General features: G+C 52.4%; 1 protein-coding gene across 1 annotated transcript in view; it reads right to left on the reverse strand.

Annotated features, from left to right (window-relative positions):
- The window catches only part of TNFAIP8L3 (TNF alpha induced protein 8 like 3), a 50,368-nt gene extending 33,025 nt beyond the window's left edge, over nucleotides 1-17,343 (reverse strand). Inside the window, exon 1 of the mRNA XM_075530794.1 lies at nucleotides 17,165-17,343. Within this exon, the coding sequence (XP_075386909.1) occupies nucleotides 17,165-17,216 (52 nt within the window). The 5' untranslated portion in view covers nucleotides 17,217-17,343. The remainder of the gene's footprint in view (nucleotides 1-17,164) is intronic.
- Nucleotides 17,344-19,983: the final 2,640 nt, after the last annotated feature.

A 19,983-nucleotide genomic window follows, 5' to 3' on the forward strand; every position in this document is an offset into this window, starting at 1 on the left:
ACACTGCCTCGTCTCCCATCCAGAACTCACGTCATCTCATGTTCTGAGGACGTGTTATCACGAGGGAACAGTCCCTGGAGAAGGGCACCATGCTTAAGCAGAGGGTCAGGGGAAAAGAGGAATGCCCTCAATGGATGGACTGGATACCATGACGACAATGGACTTAAATACAATAGCCACCGTGAGGATGGCTCAGGCTGGGCAGTGTCTCATTCTGTACTTGTACGAAAGGCTGGTCGATACGAATCATTAATGGCCAGATTGAACCTAACAGCACGAAGACTTGCTCATTCCCAAAGAAGAGTGTAATGTTCTTCTTAAGAGGTTCAAGCATAGCTAATAATAATAAGACTTCAGGCCACGCACCCTGCCCCTTAGAGACCCCTATAGAAGTTCTCAGTTCTCTGACTCAGATCTGGGAATCTATCACTCACCTCTCCTGTCTGGATCCTATTTCTTGGCTCTCAAGACTTCACCTTTTTTAGTTTGTTGCCCTAAGTCAGGTGGGTACACCATCTGGCACCAATTAAAAAAATAAAACTCATTGCCATCAAATCACTGCTAACTCATCGTGAACCTAGAGGACAAGCTAACACTGCCCCTCTGGGTTTCTGAGACCATAAATATTTCTGGCAGTAGACAATCCTTCTCCTGGGGAGTAGCTGGTGACTTCAAACTACTGACCTTTTGGTTAGCAGCCTAACCTGTACCCAGTATGTCACCAGGGCTCCATTTCCCATAGGGGCCAGCAAACTACCTTAATGAGCCAGAGTATTGGGCCAAAGGTCAAACAGAGGATATTAGGTGGCACTTATTAAAAACCAGCCGCCAAGGGTTGGTTCTGACCCGGCGTAACCCCAGGTGCGCCCCTGTCAAATGGTGCTCCATTCTCATTGATTTTTCTAAACTAGAACCCCATGTCTTTCTGCCAAGGCACCTCTGGGTCGACTCAAACCTCCCACCTTTCAGTTAGCTTCCGAATGACGTAACCATTTGTGTTACCCAGGAGCTCCATAGTCTTGCATAGTCATTTAAAAATGTAGAGGCCATTCTTGACCATGTGGACCATCGAAAACAGGTAGAAGGCTGCATTTGGCCCGGGGGTGCAATTTTCCCACCCTACGTCTAGCAGCAGCCCGAGAATGGGAAATTAGTGAAATATGGAATACAATAAACTTAGGTTTTATGCATCTTAAAATCTGTTTCCCTCAAGATTTACAGCCTCGGAGGCCCTGTACCAAGAGTTGCTCTGAGACTGAACTGATTCAATGGTGGTGGGTTTAAGTTGAAGAGGGGGTATCCCTCAGGTGGTGGGTACCCAAAAAGGCTGAGGCAGGCATGACTGGCATGACTGAGGCAGGCATGACTCTCAAGAGAACAGGGCCCATCCTACAATCCTGCCCCTTTCACTGTTCCTGTCACCTGGCCTCATCTTCTTTTATTAAAACAACAAGTTACTGGGAACTGGGTGGAGGTTTACAAAGCAAATACGTTTTCCATGCAAGAATTCATACCCAGTTTGTTTCATGTCATTGATTGCATTACCCACAATGTAACAGGACTTACCCATTTGCCCTTTCTCTTTCTTTCCTACCCCCTTCCTGCCTTCTCAACTTTGCCCTTGAGCAAAGACTGCCTTGTTGATCTCAAATGGTTGCTGGTTCTAAAAAGCACACGCCTCCCGAGTCTGACTGCACTCCTTATAGAGCTGTCTCTTGTTTGGCTGCAAATTGAGAGGGCGTAGATGGGTGGTTGGTGGGTTCTGTTTTAGGTCTGAAGGTTGTCTATAGCCTCCAGTTAGCTTTTTTTAAAACTTAATGTTTTGTTCCATATTTTTCTCCCAGTTTATTCAGGACGTTTCAGAGTTGTCAGTAGTGGTGGCCGAGCACCATCTAGTTCTTCTGGTCTTAGGGTTATAGCTGACATTTGTGTGGAGTATTAGTCTATTGGGATCATTATTTCCAAGTGTCCTTGAGTTCTTCACTCTTTTTTTTGCACCCTTACATGGCCACACACAAGCTTCTAAGACACTACCATTCTGATCTATGTGCATATATTTATAGGCTTAGTACTAAGGTAGCAGATGGACATTGGGCCTCCACTCAAGTCCTCCCTCAATGCAAGAACACTTTGTTCCATTAAACTGGCATTCCATGATGCTCACCTTCCCAACACGATTGCTGAAGACAAAGCAGGTACATAAGCAAATGTGGTAAAGAAAGCTGCTGGTGCCCAACTATCAAAAGATATAGTATCTGGGGTTTTAAAGGATTGAAAATAAACAAGTGGTCATCTAGCTGAGAAGCAACAAAGCCCACGTGGAAGAAGCACACCAGCCTGTGCAATCACAAGGTGTTGAAGGGGTCAGGGATCAGGCACCAAAGAACAAAAATCATTCATTGTGAATGAGGGGGAAGTGCGGCGTGGGGACCCAAAACCCATCGGTAGGCAACTGGACATCCCCTTATAGAAGGGCTATGGGGAGGAGACAAGCAAGTCAGGATGCAGTGTAGCAACAATGAAACATACACTTTCCTCTAATTCTTAAATCCTCCTTCCCCCACCCCCCACTATCATGATCCCAATTCTACTTTAAAAATTCGGCTAGACCAGTGGTGGTACACTGGTACAGATGGGAACTAGAAACTCAGGGAATCCAAGGTAGATGATCCCTTCAGGACCAGTGGTGAGAGTGGTGATACTGGGAGGGTGGAGGGAAGATGGGGTAGAAAGGGGGAACCCATTATAAAGATCTATATATCACCTCCTCCTTGGGGGACACACAACAGAAAAGTGGGTGAAGGGAGATGTCGAACAGTGTAAGATATGACAAAATAATAATAATTTATAAATTATCAAGGGTTCATGAGGGAGAGGGGGTGGGAACGGAGGGGGGAAAATGAGGAACTGATACCAAGGGCTCAAGTAGAAAGCAAATGTTTTGAGAATGATGATGGCAACAAATGTACAAATGTGCTTGACACACTGGATGTATGTTAACTTGTGTTAAGTGTTGGACGGGCCCCAATAAAAATGATTATTAAAAAAAGAAGAATATTCACAGTGTTGCACAGTGACCACCACTACCTATTTCTAGAACGTCTTCATCCTCCCAAACAGAACCTCTGCGGTCACCAAACAATCACTTCCCATTTTCCCCTCCCCCAAGTCCCTGGTAACGGCTGTTCTACTTTTGGTCATCAGACATTTGCTTGTGCTAGAGATTTCATGGAAATGGAACATAGAATGGTTGTCCTTTGTGGCTGACTTACTTCACTCAGTACAACGCTTTCAAAGTTCATCCACGTTGAAGAAGCACCACGATTTCATTCTTCTTCATGGTGGAACACGATTTCTAGTCCATTGTGTGGTTACACCCCACCTGGCCCATCCAGTTACTGAGGGACCCTTGAGTCCCATCTGCCTGCTGGCTAGCGTGACAAACGATGCAGTGAATGTTAGTTACAAGGCAACCGAGTGCCCTGCTCTCCCTCCTTTGGGGTATATACCTAGGTGTGGCATCGTGGGATCCTGGGGTAAAGCTTGGCTTAGCTTTTTGAGGAGCCGCCAAACTTCGTCTGAAGGAGCCACATCATTTTTCTTTCTTTTTTTTACATTTTATTAGGGGCTCATACAACTCTTATCACAATCCATACATGTACATGCATCAATTGTATAAAGCACATCCGTACATTCTTTGCCCTAATCATTTTCAAAGCATTTGCTCTCCACTTAAGCCCTTTGCATCAGGTCCTCTTTTTCCCCCTCCCTCCCCGCTCCCCCCTCTCTCATGAGCCCTTGATAATTTATAGATTGTTATCTTGTCATATCTTGCCCTATCCGGAGTCTCCCTTCCCCCCCTTCTCTGCCGTCCATCTCCCAGGGAGGAGGTCACAGAAGCCACATCATTTTTCATGCACACCGTGAAGGTTCCGGCGTTCCCATGTCCTCGACCACACTTGTTCGTTTCTGTCTAGTTGTTTGATAAGAGCCATTCTCTAGTGGGTGTGACTCGTATCTCACTGCACTTTTGATTCGCAATCCTGAATGACTCACGGGCCGGGGCACCTTTTCAGGTGTTTCTTGGCATGTCTTCTTTGTAGAAATGTTTCTTCATTTCTTTGCCCATTTAAAAAAAAATCAGACGGTTTGTCCTTTTGTCGAGTCATGCTTTCATGAAAAAGTCCTTCTCTGTCTCATAGCGACCCTACAGGGCAGGGTAGAACTGCCCGGGGGTTTCAAGACCGTAACTCTTTCAAGGCATAGAAAACCTCGTCTTTCTCCCGAGGACTGAGTGGCGGTTTCAAACTGCTGACTCCATGGCTAGCGGCCTCCCGAGGCGCTGACCACTACACCACCAGAGTTTCAATGAGTTGGAATGGCCTCAATGGCAGTGAGGTAGGTTTAACGGCCTCCCGAGGCGCTGACCACTACACCACCAGAGTTTCAATGAGTTGGAATGGCCTCAATGGCAGTGAGGTAGGTTTAACGGCCTCCCGAGGCGCTGACCACTACACCACCAGAGTCTCAATGAGTTGGAATGGCCTCAATGGCAATGAGGCAGGTTTAACTCTTCCTCCAGTTGTAAAAGTCACACAGATCCAAAATCTATGTGTAAATGAAAAGGATGTAGGTACATATTTGGAATGGGGCAAGAGAGAGAGAAGTCATGGAAGGAATGAGCATCCAGGATACCAGCAGTCTACCTAGCAAGGGGACAGTCAGTAGCCCAACGAGTAACTTACGACACCCCCAGGGCTCCTCGCTCTGTTCTGTAGAGCTGGGATTGACAGTGGATTTGGTTGGAGGGTTGTCTGTATACATGCATATAGCAAAACTGGGGTCACACATTATCAAGCGTTCTTTCTTGACGTGACATTGTAATATGACCATCCCAACACCATGAAGTATTCCTCAGACTAGTTTTTTTCTCAACAGCTGACTAATGTTCCAGTCGGTGGAAATGTCGTGATTCATTTAAGCAGGCAGCACACAATGGAGTGAATATTTAATAGTGTGTTTATTAGGTTGGATATGTAGATGCGTTTCTCCCTTCCTCACCCCTGCTTCTTGTACGCGGCAGCTTTAAATCGGGCACATCTGCCATTTGCCGTGCGGCGTGGGGTCATTTCATCTCTGGGTCTGTTTCTTACTCTGAAACCAAGGCTAGGAACGCCTGCTTCGTCCGTGTTGTCGGATCACAAGCAGATCTTATGGGGGGGGGAGGGGGTGGCTATCTCATTTGCATGACTTTGCATTTGTGTGACTGCCTTGGTGGCTGCCAGGCCACGGGCAGAGTTGGGGAGAGGGGGGAGGGGAAAGAATGGGCCTTCTGAGCAGTCTTCTGGGCAGTCAGGTCCAGGCTCTGGGGAAAGGTAGGAGTCTTGCTTAGGAGAGAGGCCAGGGTGGGACGCACAGCTTTGCGGAATCTCACGCTCCCTGCGGTAAGAATGGGTGGTCGTTCCCAAAATGAAAGCGTGTTGTTGGCAAGGAACAAGGTCCATGTCTGGCCACGGGGGGGTGGGGGGGGGGAATAAGTGGGAAAAGAAATACATATTAATGAGAAGGAAGGACTGAGGGAGGGCACGGAAACCCCAGGATTAGACACAGAAAAGTCAAAAGGAAAAAATATGGCCAAGAAAAATCCAGGTTTAATTCCCCCTAGACACACCTCTGGGCTCTCTGCAGCCGGCCCTGTCTAAGCTGTGTTCTGACAGCCTTGCTTGGTTGGGACGCTGTCAGTAAATTGTGCAAGGTAAATCCTAAAGGTGGGGAGGTCTAGCACAGATGAACAAATAGCCGTGGCTCTTTACACTGCCCACACCCCCAACAAAAAATAAAGAAGAGAAAGAAGACAAGTCAATCGATGCAAAGATGAAACCTAACTGGAGTGTCAGAAGCCAATACATCAATTCCTGAAATTGACAGCTATTTAATAAGCTCAACAGAAATGGGTGTCTCAAAACCTAACAAATGCCCCAAACAAAACCAAAAATATCATGTTGATGTGAATGAGGGGGAGTGCAGAGTGGAGACCCAAAGCTCATCATTAGACAATTGGACATCCCCTTACAGAAGGGTCACAGGAAGAGACGAGTCAGTCAGGGTGCAGTACAGCATCGATGAAACATACAACTTTCCTCTAGTTCTTTAATGCCCCCCTCCCACTCTCATGACCCCAGTTCTATCTTACAAATCTGACTAGATCACAACATGTACACTGGTACAGATAAGAGCTCACAACACAGGGAATCCAGGGCAGATAATCCTCTCAGGACCCATAATGAGAGTAGCAATACTAGGAGGGCAAGGGAAAGGGGATGCGGGGTAGAAAGGGGAAACCAATCACAATGATTTACATATAACCCCCTTTCAGGGGGACGGACAACAGAAAAGTAGGTGAAGGGAGACAGTAGTTGTAAGACATGAAAAAACATGTATAAATTATCAAGGATTCATGGGGGGTGGGAGAAAAAAATGAGGAGCTGATACCAAGGGCTCAAGTAGAAAGAAAATGTTTTGAGAATGATACTGGCAACAAATGTACAAATGTGCTTGACACAATAGATGCATGTATGGATTGTGATAAGAGGTGTAAGAGCCTCCAGTAAAATGATTAAAAAAAAAAAACCTAACAAATGCCTCTTGACTCTTAAAAAAAAAAGTAACAGATTTCCATGAGCTCCAAGGAGGGCTATACTTAATGAGAAAGGGAAGGTGTCTTGGGGGTCTGAGCCTGGGCTAGGGACAGTCCTGGGGGTCTGAGCCTGGGCTGGGGATAGCCCTGGGGGTCTGAGCCTGGGCTGGGGACAGCCCTGGGGGTCTGAGCCTGGGCTGGGGACAGTCCTGGGGGTCTGAGCCTGGACTGGGGACAGTCCTGGGGGTCTGAGTCTGGGCTGGGGACAGCCCTGGGGGTCTGAGCCTAGGCTGGGGACAGCCCTGGGGGGCTGGAGCCTGGGCTGGGGACAGTCCTGGGGGTCTGAGTCAGGGCTGGGGGATGGTCCTGGGGGGGATGGAGCCTGGACTGGGGATAGTCCTAAGCAGACTGAGCCTAGGTGGAGGGACCCAGGAGGAGGAGCCACAGGAAAGAAACGGTGAGCAGAAGGCACTGGAAGAACACAGTGGAAGGTGCAAGAAGGGAAAAGGGCAGGGGTCCTGGTGCTGTCCCAGTACCCAGAATACCCCTGGAGGCCCAGCGGCACTGGACAGGGCAGACAGACCTTTTTTGATGACCGTGCACACTTGGGGGTACGAAGAGAGGGGCTGGCCTCCCCTTCTAGTTCTGAGTCTACTTAGCAATACTTCGCCATGTTATAAACCATATCCCCAGTTGGACATTTCAGAAAGGGGGTGGGGGGGGCAAGGGTCTTGCTGTCTCATACCCTCCCACTCCCCTCCAAGAAAGGCCTCTCATTTCCCATTCCTTTGGGGCTCACACTTTTCCTTTGGGAAAAGCTCAACTGTTCTTAGGGTTCAGTGGACCACTCTCTTTGAACGCTTTCACATGCTCTAGAGCAGGCGTCCTCAAACTACGGCCCACGGGCCACATGCGGCCCGCCGAGGACATTTATCCGGCCCGCCGGGTGTTTTACCCCCATTTGTTTTTTTCACTTCAAAATAAGATATGTGCAGTGTGCATAGGAATTTGCTCATAGGTTTTTTTTTTTTAAACTATAGTCCGGCCCTCCAACGGGTCTGAGGGACAGTGAACTGACCCCTGTTAAAAAGTTTGAGGACCCCTGCTCTAGACAGAGCTTCTAGAGTGAGCTCACATTCCTTGGTTCATAACACACTGAACCTAAGAGTGGTCACCGAGAGACAAAGTGGGCTGGACACTGGTCCAGCGAGGCTTCGCTCGGCAGCCGCAGCCGCATCTGTGAGTTTTCTCTCCCCCTGGTGTCCCGTGGGTCCCCATGTCCCATGGACTCTGTACTTGATGCGATGCTGCATATTGGGGTGGGGAGGGGGAGGCTAAAGACCTGGCTTAATTGCATTCTAAGAGAAACACCTCCCTTCCCTGTTTTCCGCTCCTCCTCCGTCCTCTAGGGGCCTGCCACACTCCTGTCCCAGAGGATGCCTGGTGCTGTGGGGTCTTGCAATGTCTTCTCTCCCTGGCGGGGCCTTGTGGTGACCCTTGCTCACCTGTCCTCTCTTCACTAGCCCCTTGCTCCGTGGGCCATGCTGGCCAAGCCTGGCCCGAGTGTTAGTGGGCTGGTACAGGTCATGCCTGCAGCAGAAAGAGAACTCTCGGGGATGTGATTAAGATGCCCGGTGGCATCTACCAGCCTCCCTGGACAGGCGCAGACTCTGGCTTCCCATCCTCTGAAGAGCTCGCTGGCCTTGAACAAGTCCCTTAGCCTCTCTGCGCCTGGGTTTCCTGCTCTGTGCAAGGGTGCTGATAGCACCTAGCCCAGAAGGCTGCTACGGCATTAAAAACCTCACCGTTAGCCGAGTCCCCGAGGCACGTAGTTGTTGCTTCTGTTAGCTGCTGTCAGCTGGTCCCTGAGACTCATGGCCAGCCCCGCCCCAGCCCATGATGAGTTGTGGCTACCACTGCTGCTATTTGTCGGGTTTCCACGGGATGATTTTTAGGCGTAGATCACCAGGCCTTTCTTTCTATCTGCCTCACTCTGAAGGCTCTCCTAAAACCCGTCTCGTAGCATAGCCACACACAAGCGCTGCTGGCCAGAGCGGTGGCGGCTACACAGAACGGCACTGGCCAGGACTTGAACCCAGATCTCCCACACAGTGGAAGTGAAATCACTATTATTTTTCATATGAGATCCACCCCATCGGTGCAGACTCTCTAGGGCTTCGGAGACTGTGCATCTCTGTGGGAGCTGACAGCCTCATCTTCCCCAGGTTGGGCCTGAGCTGCCGACCTTGCAGTTGGCATTCCAATGCCTTAGCCCATGTGGGGCTGGATTCTGGCTGGACGGAGGCCGTCTTTACAGTTTCTGATATTATTTACTACTCCCCATATTTGCCACATTGGCAATTTGTCAACTCCAGCTCCTCCTGCCCACCCCAGTCTCCACTCCCCACCCCACCACTCCTGCCCCAAGGCCCTCACTAGCAGCAGCTCAACGAATCTTCTCCTCACATGAAACTGGATGCCCCCACCAGAACTGGGGGGCTCCCCCGGCCACTGCGGCTAAAATCTGCCTCTCAGAGGCTACGGCAGTTTCGCAGAAAGCATATTCTATTTTTGAAAACTGATCCCAGAAGCTGTGTTTGTGTTTTAAACAGTTTAGAGCAAGCTTTGGACACAACCAAAGCATCTCCTTTTTCCCTCTGAGAACCGAGTTACAACATACTGGTTTCCATTAGGGTGTGGCCAGCACTTTCTGGGCCGCCAAGCTTTCCATTCGACAGTCTGCACGCTCACAGATTTTCCATGGACCGCCTCAAATTTATTCGCAGGCAAGGATGTTTAGAAAGCCAACACGAATGTGAAATTGTTCTATAGCAGCTCCAGAATCTGACCATTAAGTTACCAAAAAAGCGCATTTCTCTCTCTCTCTCTCTCTCTCTCTCTCACACACACACACACACACACACACACACACTTTCTCCACATGCCTGTGTGTGTGTGTGTGTGTGTGTGTGTGTGTGTGTGTGTGTGTGGCTAGTCACTCTTCTTGTCTTCGTATATATTTCCTTGCATTGGGCTGTTAGGGGAATTATTTTTAAATTCTCCTCCTCTCTCCTTTTCATTTCTGTGCAGCCACAGAACACGGCCCAACCACCCACCTACACAAGCTTTTTACATACAGTTGGAAGCCAAGTGGCTGAAAAACAACGTAACAGTGTCTTTATAGGCCCTACCATGCGCATCCCACCAGGAGCCGGTGGTAATGCTGGAGTAACATGAGCCCATTCGAGAAAGCTGCGAATGGAAAGTGCGACTATCATTTAGTTTTGCTGACAAATGGAAAAGCAGGTGCCCTATTTCCTCAAGAGAAAACAACGTAGGGGATAGAGCCGTGGATGTACACACTCGTACCCATTCTCTCTCCACCCCCAGACACATACACGCGGCTACAACAGCGGCAGTGACATCCAGCGCTGCTTCTGGGTAAGACACTCCCCTTCTCTCACTAATTTAGGGGCTCCTGTCCTGCCAGTCTGCCCACGCCTTCTGTTTCCCTCTAGCCGAGCCCTCTTTCTTCTCTTCCCATTCAAATCCCCCCACCCCTTCAAGGGTCCTCCATGGCGTCTTTCCTGCAGAGCTCAAGGCAACAGGTTTCCCCATGTTCCAAATCCTACATGATGCACTGCTGATGCCACTCTGCCCGCCAGCTCGGTCTCTCCTGCACAGCACTGCCTGGGTCTAACCAGTTTCCCAAAGTGGACGATGCCGCCCCCTGGTGGGGGGGTCTGGAACAACCCAGGGGAGCTGCACAAACAGATGCCTACACTTTATCCTGGATGGACGGCTGGAACACAAAGGTCTCTCATTGCCAAGGGAGTGCTCGGTGATTTATTATTATTACTTCTGATAAGGGGATACTAGACCAAATAAGTTTGGGAACTTAAGGTCTAAATCATCTTAAACAGGACTAGATAGAGTTTTACAGCTCCACAACTCTCCCCTGAACTCTGCTAGTAGACCAGGCCCCTGTCTCTAATAAAACCTCCCTAACAACTTCTGGAGTCACCTGTAGGGCTTTGCTGTGGCAAAGGGCCAGGTTTGTTCTTCGGAATGGAGGGCTTCTCCACTGCCTGTTGGGTGTGCTCCCTGCAGACAGCCCTCGGCTGAAGGGCACAGTCTCGCCCAAGGCTGCACCTCAGGATGCCTGATCCCTGTGGGAGTTATGGGAACTTGACTTCTTTCCCCGACTGAGAACAGTTCTGAAGAGCCATCCTGGCACATGAGCTCTGTGGGACTGGTTGGGGCTGTAGTTGCATCTGCAACACACACGTCAGCTTCTCTTTCTGCCTAGTCTAGTTTAGCTTCCCTTCCCTTCCCCAGATGTGGATCCCAAGGGCAGAGTCTCCAATAAGCCTTCTGCATGCTAAGCTCTAGCCCAGAGTCTACTTCCTCAAGAACCAACCTACAAGTCCCTCCTTTCCTCTCCCCCACCCTCTCTCCCTCTATCCATCTAACAACCTGCTATGGTGTTTAGGGGATATGGATGTGTGTGTCTGTGTGTGTGCTGATGCAGATGAAGAAGACCCAAATCTTGCCCTTAGGAAGGTAGCTGGGTGCAGGAGATGAGATGGGTACAGGAGTAGCTATGGGTTGCAGAGTCGGAAATGACTGGTATCAAGGAGGAACACAGCAGAGAAGGAGCCATGTGGAATCGCAGGGCCGGGCCGTGGCAGAAGCCTTCTTCATACAATGCCTTGGTCCATGGCCACTATGCAGGGGATCCCCCTCCCCTATAAGATGACATTCTAGAGGACAGGACAGACTCTGTCCCCATCTCCCTCCACCCCCATCCATCCTAACAGAGCAGGAAGCACAAGAAATCTTAAAGTTGGGCCCCAATTAAAATTTAAAACCTGCCAAAGGGACGTTTCGGCAGTTCTGTATTACACGGCAGGTTCCTGGCTCCCGCTCTGGCCTTTTTTTGTGCAAAGTTCTCAGGAGGCACCTTAAGATGCTCACTCATTTATTATGTCCATAAAATCTCGGGAACATGAAAACGCACAAGGCAAGATCTTTATCCTCAAAGCAGCCACAACTCACTGCGTGGAACCGGCAGACACCCACCGGTCCAACAAACAGGAATGAGAAGTAGAGGGCTCTGACGAATAGCCAAATGATGTGTGATCCCCCAGGTTGGTCCCTACTGTCAGTTGGCCTGCCCATCAAACTGCCGGTTGACAAGGTGTACTGAACGGCCTCCGCCCCCCCCCCCCCCCCCCCCCAGTCTGGGTGTGAGGAACAGGACAGTGAGAGTCAACAAACTTCACAGCCCCTCAAGTCAGTGTGCTGAAGGGGGTGTCTGGTTAAAGGGGACCGTAGGCTACAGCCAAAAAGCTCTGTTGGGAAGTGCCTGGTGGGAAGGAAGAGAGGAGCGGGGTGCCAGAGGTGGCGGGGGTGCATCTCAGGCTGGGGGAGCCACCGCCTGCCTTTCCTGCTTCTAGGGCATTTTCCCTGGGCCCTTCTGCCCTCACCCCAGGGAAACGTGCTGTAGCATGCATCCCACTCTCCTCTCTCCTCCACTGCTTTTGTACAATCTGTTACCAACTTCTGTTGTTTGTTTCTGGGAAATGCCATTGGGAGCCTTCCTATCCTGCCCGCCTCAATGTCGCACCCCCTCCGACAGGGTGACCCCAGGCTGGCAGTGGAGGCCTGGGGCCTAGGTCACCCCAGTCCGTCTCCAGGCTGGCACGGCCTCATTTAGGAATACCGGCTCTCATTCCGTTCAACCATCAGCCACGGCTCTCTAGGCACCATCAGCTCCAGGTTTTTTAAGACCTTGTCATTATTCAGCACGTCTACACTGGTCTAAGGGCACCCTGGTCATGCGACAGTTCGGCACTCCGTTGCAAAAGGACCGACTGGCAGGTCACACCCAGCCGCTGGCTCTGTGGGAGCTAGCTGACGGCTTAGAAAACCCTCTGGGGCAATTGCACTCTGCGGCTGAGAGCTGAAATGGACTTGGTGATGGCTAACAAGAATAACACGGCCCATCGAGTGGGCAGGGGGAGCTATGAGGTGCGGTTCTTGCTTTCCATGTGTGAAAACTGAGTTGATTTCTAGCCTCCCAGCCTCATCTGATTGTCAGGCGGAGGCCTACCTGTTGCTAGGATGCTGAGCAGGGATCGGCAGGGCTTCCAGACTCAGAAGGGGCTCTGGTGCCATAAATGGGTTCCCCAGAAGGTCAGTGGTTTAAACTAGTCAGCTGCTCCTTTGATGACTTAGAAACACCCTTGGGAGCCCTAGGGGCAGCTCTCCTCTGGGCTACAAGGTCACCACGAGCTGGGAACAACTTGAGGGTAGTGAGTTAGTTATTTATGTTTCCAGACTAAGATGAGCTAGAAAGGCCTGGCCATCTACCACCAACAATGAAGACACCGGAAATCCTCTGGATCGAAATGGTGCCGCTGTAACCAACCACGAAGATGTGCATGATTCAGGGCCTCGTAACAGCACCAATGGAACTTTATTTCCCATCTCTCCTGGTGTGTACCAGGCACTCAGGTGCCTTTCTATTTATTTGTGCCTTTGCTCAAGCTGTGTCTGCCCCCTGGAAGGCCGTCCTTCCGCTTAGTCACATATGAAGCCTACCCATTCCTTGTGCTTCTGTCCACGTGGGCCAAGCTTAGGCCCTGGGGAAGGGAAGGTAGGAAGGACATTCATGATTAGGAGTCCTCTGCTTTCTCTGGTCTTTATGTCTGTAGAGGACCCCTTATCACCGAGTGACAATGACAGATGGCAATGCTTCTCTGCAGCAACTACCTTGCTGCCTGGACGCCCCATCAGCTCAACTGCCCTGGCCCAGCTAGCTGTGAGTGGACGTGGCTTGTCTTCCCTCTGAGCTGGATAAGACCATCGTGGTCTTCAAAGTCAGACAGGGCAAAAACTGACATTGCTAATGATTTATTTATTCCCTGTTGCTTCTTAGGAAGGGCTCAGTTGCGGAGTGAGCCCACCAAGCTCTATGACTTCTGAGAGAGGCAGCCAAGTTAGGTCTGTGGAATGGATCCAGTGTCCACAAACCCTGCCTCCTTGCTACTCATCAAAGGAACCCCAAAACGCCAGGAAGGCAGAGAAGAGGTGCAGAAAGAGAAGGGCGCAGAACCACCAGCCTGTGTTTCCTTGAAGGCCCAGAAATACAGCTTGAGATGAAGCAGGGGGTTGCTCTGTGAACGATCTGCACAGCCCGCAGTGGGGGGGGGGGGATCTTTAGACACGTGTCTTGAGAGGGGTACGGTCAGGAATGAGGGGACACAGAGATTTCCTTGCTCCTTGGCTGACATGTGACTGGAAAGAAGACTGTAGTGGGGAGGAGGTGAGGTTCTCCTCTGCTCCCTGCCATCTTGAAGGGGGACAGCTCCCCAGTATAGAGCAGGGGAAGAAAGGGCGTCTCCTCTGCTCATCTGAAGTGACTGGAAGAGGGCCCTCTCCCATTACCAGGCTACAACTTGGTACCGAGTCCGCTGCCTTTTTATCACATTCCCTAAAGCTGGAAGACGGGATGGTGGGAAGATGTGGGTTTGAATGTCCCTGTCTTTAAGTCTTGAGCTAGAAGACGGCTGTGGGTGGAAAGAGATCAAAAACAAACAAAACTCCATATAGACACATGCATTATGTATACGCACACACAAGCCAGAGGAAAGAGAGTAAGAAGGAGTTGAATGTTCAGAAGAGGTCTCCCCAGGCAGTCTGAGCAAGGTGAGGCTAAGGGTCTTCTAATTGTGATGCGCATTTTACGGGCTGCCTCATCTCATGGTGTTCACCCAATCAGGTGGTAACAACAGCCCCCATTTACTACCTGGCCACTGCACACCAGGAACATGTTTCATGTTATTCTATGTCATCTCCCTGAGCTCCTTGTGGTCCTGCTGCTCTCCCTGAATTGAAGAGTGGGAAACTGAGCACTGTCGGGGCTAAGTAACTTGCCCTGCAGATGGAGACTTAAAACGTCCCTCTAATTCCACAGCCCAGGCTCCTATGGCTGTCCTGCGGCTTTTCCACACGTTTGCTGAGAAAAACAAAGCAGTCTTCCTAGTGGTGGCATTGTGATTTTAGGAAAGGAGTAGGTGTCTCCCACTGGCACACTCTCCCCGGAGTAATGGATAATCGAGAAGTGTCCAGGTCAGTATCAATATAATGATGAGCCTTTCTCCGCCAATGAGGACCAAAAGTCTCAGACACCAACCAGGGGGGTTCTACTCTATCCTACAGAGCCGCTATGACTCAGAATCTACTCGATGTCCGTGGATAAGAGGAGACAGTGGACTGCAGATGGCAAGGTAAACAGTTCAACACCACCAGCAGATCCAGGGGAGAACGATGAGGTTTTCTACTCTGAGAAATTCTTGTCTTGGAAACCCATGGGGGATTGCCAAGAGTCGGAATACACTGTATGGCAGGGAAGTTGCTTGTCTCTTTTCCGGGTTACATGCACACAGACACACGTGGCAATATTCCAACAGGTCTCATTCAGGCTGCATCTTTCTCAGTTACACAATTCATCATCTCGTCTGCTTGCCTAGAGACAGGGCCCCCGATGAAGGACAAGTGTCCTGTACGCACAGAGGCCCACCCCCATGGATAAGCCCCATCACCCAACCTGTACCTCACTGCTGCTTCCCCCTTGAAAGGTGCAGCCCGGGCAGCGAGGCAATGGATTCGAGGCTTTAGGAGAACACGGAGTGAGACAGAATGACATTTAGCAGAATGGCTTGTGACATTCTAAGAAACGTTCCACTTGTGAGATTCCAGCCCACGGAAAAGGAAGAAACGACCCCAGAAAACAGTAAGGTGAAACAAATGGTAACAGCGCACAAGAGCCGGCTGTCCAACTCCGCAGCTGACCAACCCAACACTGGCTGTCAGTGCTGAGAAGGACTGATGGGAGCATATACAGCGACACACCCCACTGGCGGCAGGGGAGCAGGGAAAGGCACCAGGGTACTAAGAACTCCTGCTCCCCTTCACCCCAGTCCAAACGATCTTGTCCTTTCTTGCCCCTCCCTCTCTCGCTTCTCCAAAGCCATCATGGGTGGGGAAGCAAGAAGAACTATGGAAACCTGGAATCCGGGGAGAGGGGAAAGGTCATGCCCAATACCCTGGCCTCTTGGGCTCTAGAAAGAGACTCAGATGCAGGCCCCGCTGAAACTTTTAAGTGACAAGAGGAAGTCTGTGTGTCTCCATGTGTTACATACAGTCAGAAAGAAACCCCAGAGCGCATGCGTTAGAGTGATAGCCAGGCATACCTACCCAGCGCAGGCGGCCCTTAACACACACAGGAGCCTTGGCAAGGCCACCCTTCCTTTCCGCCCACAGGTGGCCACCACCGCCTCCTCCTCTGGCTGTCCGAATCTCTGTAAAATGGGGGTACTGACCACCTCACCGATTTCGATGATGATTCAGGGGGATACTATATGTATGGTCCTTGGGACAACGCTGGGCACGGCCCCCCCTGGCCCTGGGTCTACCTTTCCTACACCTCCGCCTGGGCTGGCCTCTCCTCACTTGTGCCCCTACAGGGCTGTGCCTAGCATTTGGGGAATGCGAGGGCCACTCTGGGGTTTCCAGCCTGTGCCAGAAGATGACACCAGGCAGGCCACAGGTCTGCAGAGCGCCGCTGGCCCCCAAGGTGCTGGGAACCACAGGCACAAGGGGCCCCAGGTGTGTGGGCCTGGGGCAGGATAGAGTGGTAGAAGCCAGCGGTTAATGGCCCAAGGTACTGGGTGGCTGGCTCCCTCCTGGCGCTCAGTATCAGAGAGAGACAGGGGAGGGGTTCGTTTTTGCTGTTCCCCCACCTAAGTACGCATCCACCCATTGCTTCCATAACTATTGATGGTGAAAAGCTGGCGGAGCCTCTGAGAGACGGGGTTCGGCTTCTGCGCGCCCCCGCGTCGGCGTCTGGGCGCCCCCCATCCGCCCGGACCTCCCCCGCTCGCAGCCCGCCAGGGCTGGGCGAGCACTTCGCCCCCCCCCCCCCCAGTTCCCCAGCAGCCTAAAGAACCACAGCCACCAGCTTCGATCTGACCCCTGCTCGTCTCTTTCCTGCGCGCAGTATCCCGTCGCGCCGCCTCGGACCCCGTCACCTGCCCCCCAGCGTGGTGCCGGCGCCCGGGGTTCTCAGATCAGGCCGATGCTCGGAAAGTTATTTCAAAAGGCAGCTATGTTGCAACCATCGCTGTCGCCGGCGACGGGACGTGGGGTTCCAGGACCCTTCCCCGCCCCCACCCAGCCCGGGGGACCACCACCGCCCCCTCCCCGGCCCGCTACAGCAGTCGGGCAGCAAGCCCCCAAGACCACCTCCCCGCCGCCCGCGCGCCCATGCCCAGAGGACAGGGGAGCCCCAAAGCAAACTCACGGAGCGGAGGCAACCCCCAGTCCCGGCCTGGCAGCGATCGGGCCGCTGGGGACCGGCCTCCCTCCCGGCAGCTCGGGGGAAAGACTCGCGATTTCTGCCCGGCCTCTCCCCCTCCCCGGCCCCCGCGCCCCCGGGGGGCGAGCGCGGCCCCTCGGTACCTGAGGCGGTCCCGCTCTCGCCCTCGCTCTGCTCCCCGGAATCCGAGTCCATGCTGCGGGCGGCCGGCCGCGCTCCGCGGGGCTCTGGGCTGCGGGCAGCGGGGCGGCGCGCGGCGGCCTCGGTCAGGGGGCGGCTCCGCAGCGGCGAGCGCCGCCCGCACCCCGCTCCCCGCTCCCGGCGCCCGCCCGCCGGCCCGCCGGTCGGGGGCTGCGCGCAAGACGAGCGCGGGGCGGAGGCTGGGGCGTGCCGGGGAAGCCCGGAGGAGGGAGGAGGGCGGGGAGGAGCCGGGGCGTCGGGCGCCCAGCGAGCCCAGACTGGGTTTAAATACCCCCCGGGGTGGGGGCGCGGCGCTCCTCCCTCCGCGGGCCGGGGCTCCGCTGGGGGCCCGGGCCCGGGGCCGTCGGGGTCGTGGCCCTCCTCTTGCGGGCGGCCAAGTTTGGAGGCCCCCGTCGGTGGGAAGGCGCTCTTGGAAACGCTGACTCTGAGTCCGAATGCACTCGGTGGCCAGGGGCGCGGGGGAACGGGGGGGGGCGCTCGGTGGCGCGGCGGTTAAAGCGCCGCCCTGCTAAGGTCGTCGGGACCCACCCGCTGCTCTCAGGGCACACCGAGTCTGGGAAACCCTATTCTGCCCGATCCGTTCGCTTTGAGTTGGGAAAAGCTCGCTGGTCTTGGCGTTCGTTTGGTGCCCGCACCGGGAAAGGCGAGGCTCCCTCCCCGGGGGCCAGTCCCGAGGCTGCCCAGGTTCCAGGTTCCAGCGCGCGCGGAGGGCGCGGTCCAGAGACCCAGCCTCTCTCGTTCCCCGGTCGGTCTCCGCAGCCGGAGCCTGGAGACAAAGACCCTTTGCTCTCGGTAGGGGTGGGGGCTACCAAATGGGTACACTGGTGAGGGGCACAGGGCAGGGCCTGGCACCTAGTGAGAAAGGCAACCACACACAGTAGGTCAGGCCGTCTTGGCCGGTTAGGAGCATTCTGCGTGTGGCGTGGGCGGCGCGGGCTGGGGACGCGTCCGCTGAGCTGGTTCTATGCTGGGTGCGCCGGGCCAGACTCACCCTTCCAGTCCAGGAACTGTGCTGCCAATGCACGCAGCCAACTCAAGGGGCAGAGCTTGATTTTTGAAACCTTCTGGCTGTCTAATAAAGAACTCAGAGTGCTAAACTTCCTCACCAGCCCCTTTCCTTAAAAAAATGTTTTGGGGGGTTAAATTTACTTATTAATCTTTAAAAAGAGACTAAATTATGGGGAGAAATGCACGGAGCAAGAAGGGCTCTGGAGACCCTTTGTTGCTCCGTCTCAATTCTCCACGCAGCTTCATGGTGTCTGGAGTCCCAGGCTGGCTTCTCTGCACACAACGTGCGTTTAGAAAGTGCCAAGGAATGTTACTGGCTTGAACAGAAACAAAGTGGGGAGGGGCGAGCAAGCCCTCTAAAAGACGCCCTGCTCTGGATGTCTCCTGGACCGATGGCTTTAATTGAAAGACCCATTGGTGCTCTATGGAAGTGAAAAATGGCTGCGAGTTGGCAGATTCATAGAGGTCACCCTATATGAATATGCTTCTCCTTGACAGGTGTGGACACTGAGCTCCATCAGGGAGTGGGCGAGTTGGTACTTGTTGGAACCAGGTCACAGTATCTCATCTAGACCTGCTCTTAACTTTCAAAATGCAGTGTCTCTAGTGAGTTTTGGCTTCTTGGCTCCCTGGGAGCTGCCTTTCGTGAAGGTGCACAGGTTTCAGAAAGTTCTCTGGACGGCCACACACATGAACTTTAGTGAGAAAGTTCGGTGGATTTCCATGGAGTTGTCAGGAGCCCCCAGCTCGCTGTGTTGACTTTGGACAGGGGCTTAAGCTCCCTGGGTTTCCTCCCAGTTGGCAGCTCCTTCCCAGGGTGGTGTAAGGAGTAAATGAAATAATGGGTGTGGAAATGATTGCCCAATGCTAGGCCCACAATTAATGTCTGATAAATCTCAGCCACAATCGCGGAGAGAACTTTAGTTCTTGGAGCTAATGGATCCCATTTAGACAAATCACATTTCCTGAAATGGGGGGTGGGGAAGGCAGTCAGGGCAAAATTGGGAGATGAGTTTGGGCCGTGAGTGCAATGTCCCGGTGGTAAGGACACACAACAACGATAGGGTCCCAGAGCAGAGCTTATTGGATTGAAAGACATCCACTTCCTCTAAAAGCTAGTGTGGAACAACAGGAAACTCGCTCTGCTCTCTCGGACCTCCTTTCCTGGTACTTGCATATTGTTTTGGAACGGACAGGTGGTGTGAGCTGAAGGATGAGAGAGACAGAAACACCACGAGCAATTAAGGAAGATGGGAAGTCCGTGCACTGGAACTTGGTCAACTGTGAGAGAAGTATCAGGGGCGCGCCTCTCGGATCCACTTCTGCCTTTCGGATCTCCACCAGGGCCTGGGGGTAGGTAGAATGGCGAAGTGAGGAGGGCACTAGGCAAACTTCCCCTAAAAAGTTTGTGAGGTGAGTTGTTAGCTAAATCAAACCTGTTATTTTATATACACTTGTACCCAGCCACGGAAGAGAGCCCTGCTGGCATAGTGGGTGACACAGTGGACTGCTAACTCCAAGGTCAGCAGGTCGAATCCACTAGCTACTTATCTGGAGAAAGATGTGCCTTTCTGCTCTTGTAAAGATTTACGGCTTCAGAAGCCCACTGGGGCAGTTCTACTTTGTCCTCAGGGTCACTGTGCATCAGCATTAACTAGGTGACAGTGAGCCTGTTGGTGTGTTTTTGTATTCACTTGGCTGCTAACTAAAAAACCCAAAGTTTGAAACTACCTAGTTGCTGCATGGGAGAAAA

The sequence above is a fragment of the Tenrec ecaudatus genome, chromosome 14, assembly GCF_050624435.1.
Source record: "Tenrec ecaudatus isolate mTenEca1 chromosome 14, mTenEca1.hap1, whole genome shotgun sequence".
Lineage (NCBI taxonomy): Eukaryota > Metazoa > Chordata > Mammalia > Afrosoricida > Tenrecidae > Tenrec > Tenrec ecaudatus.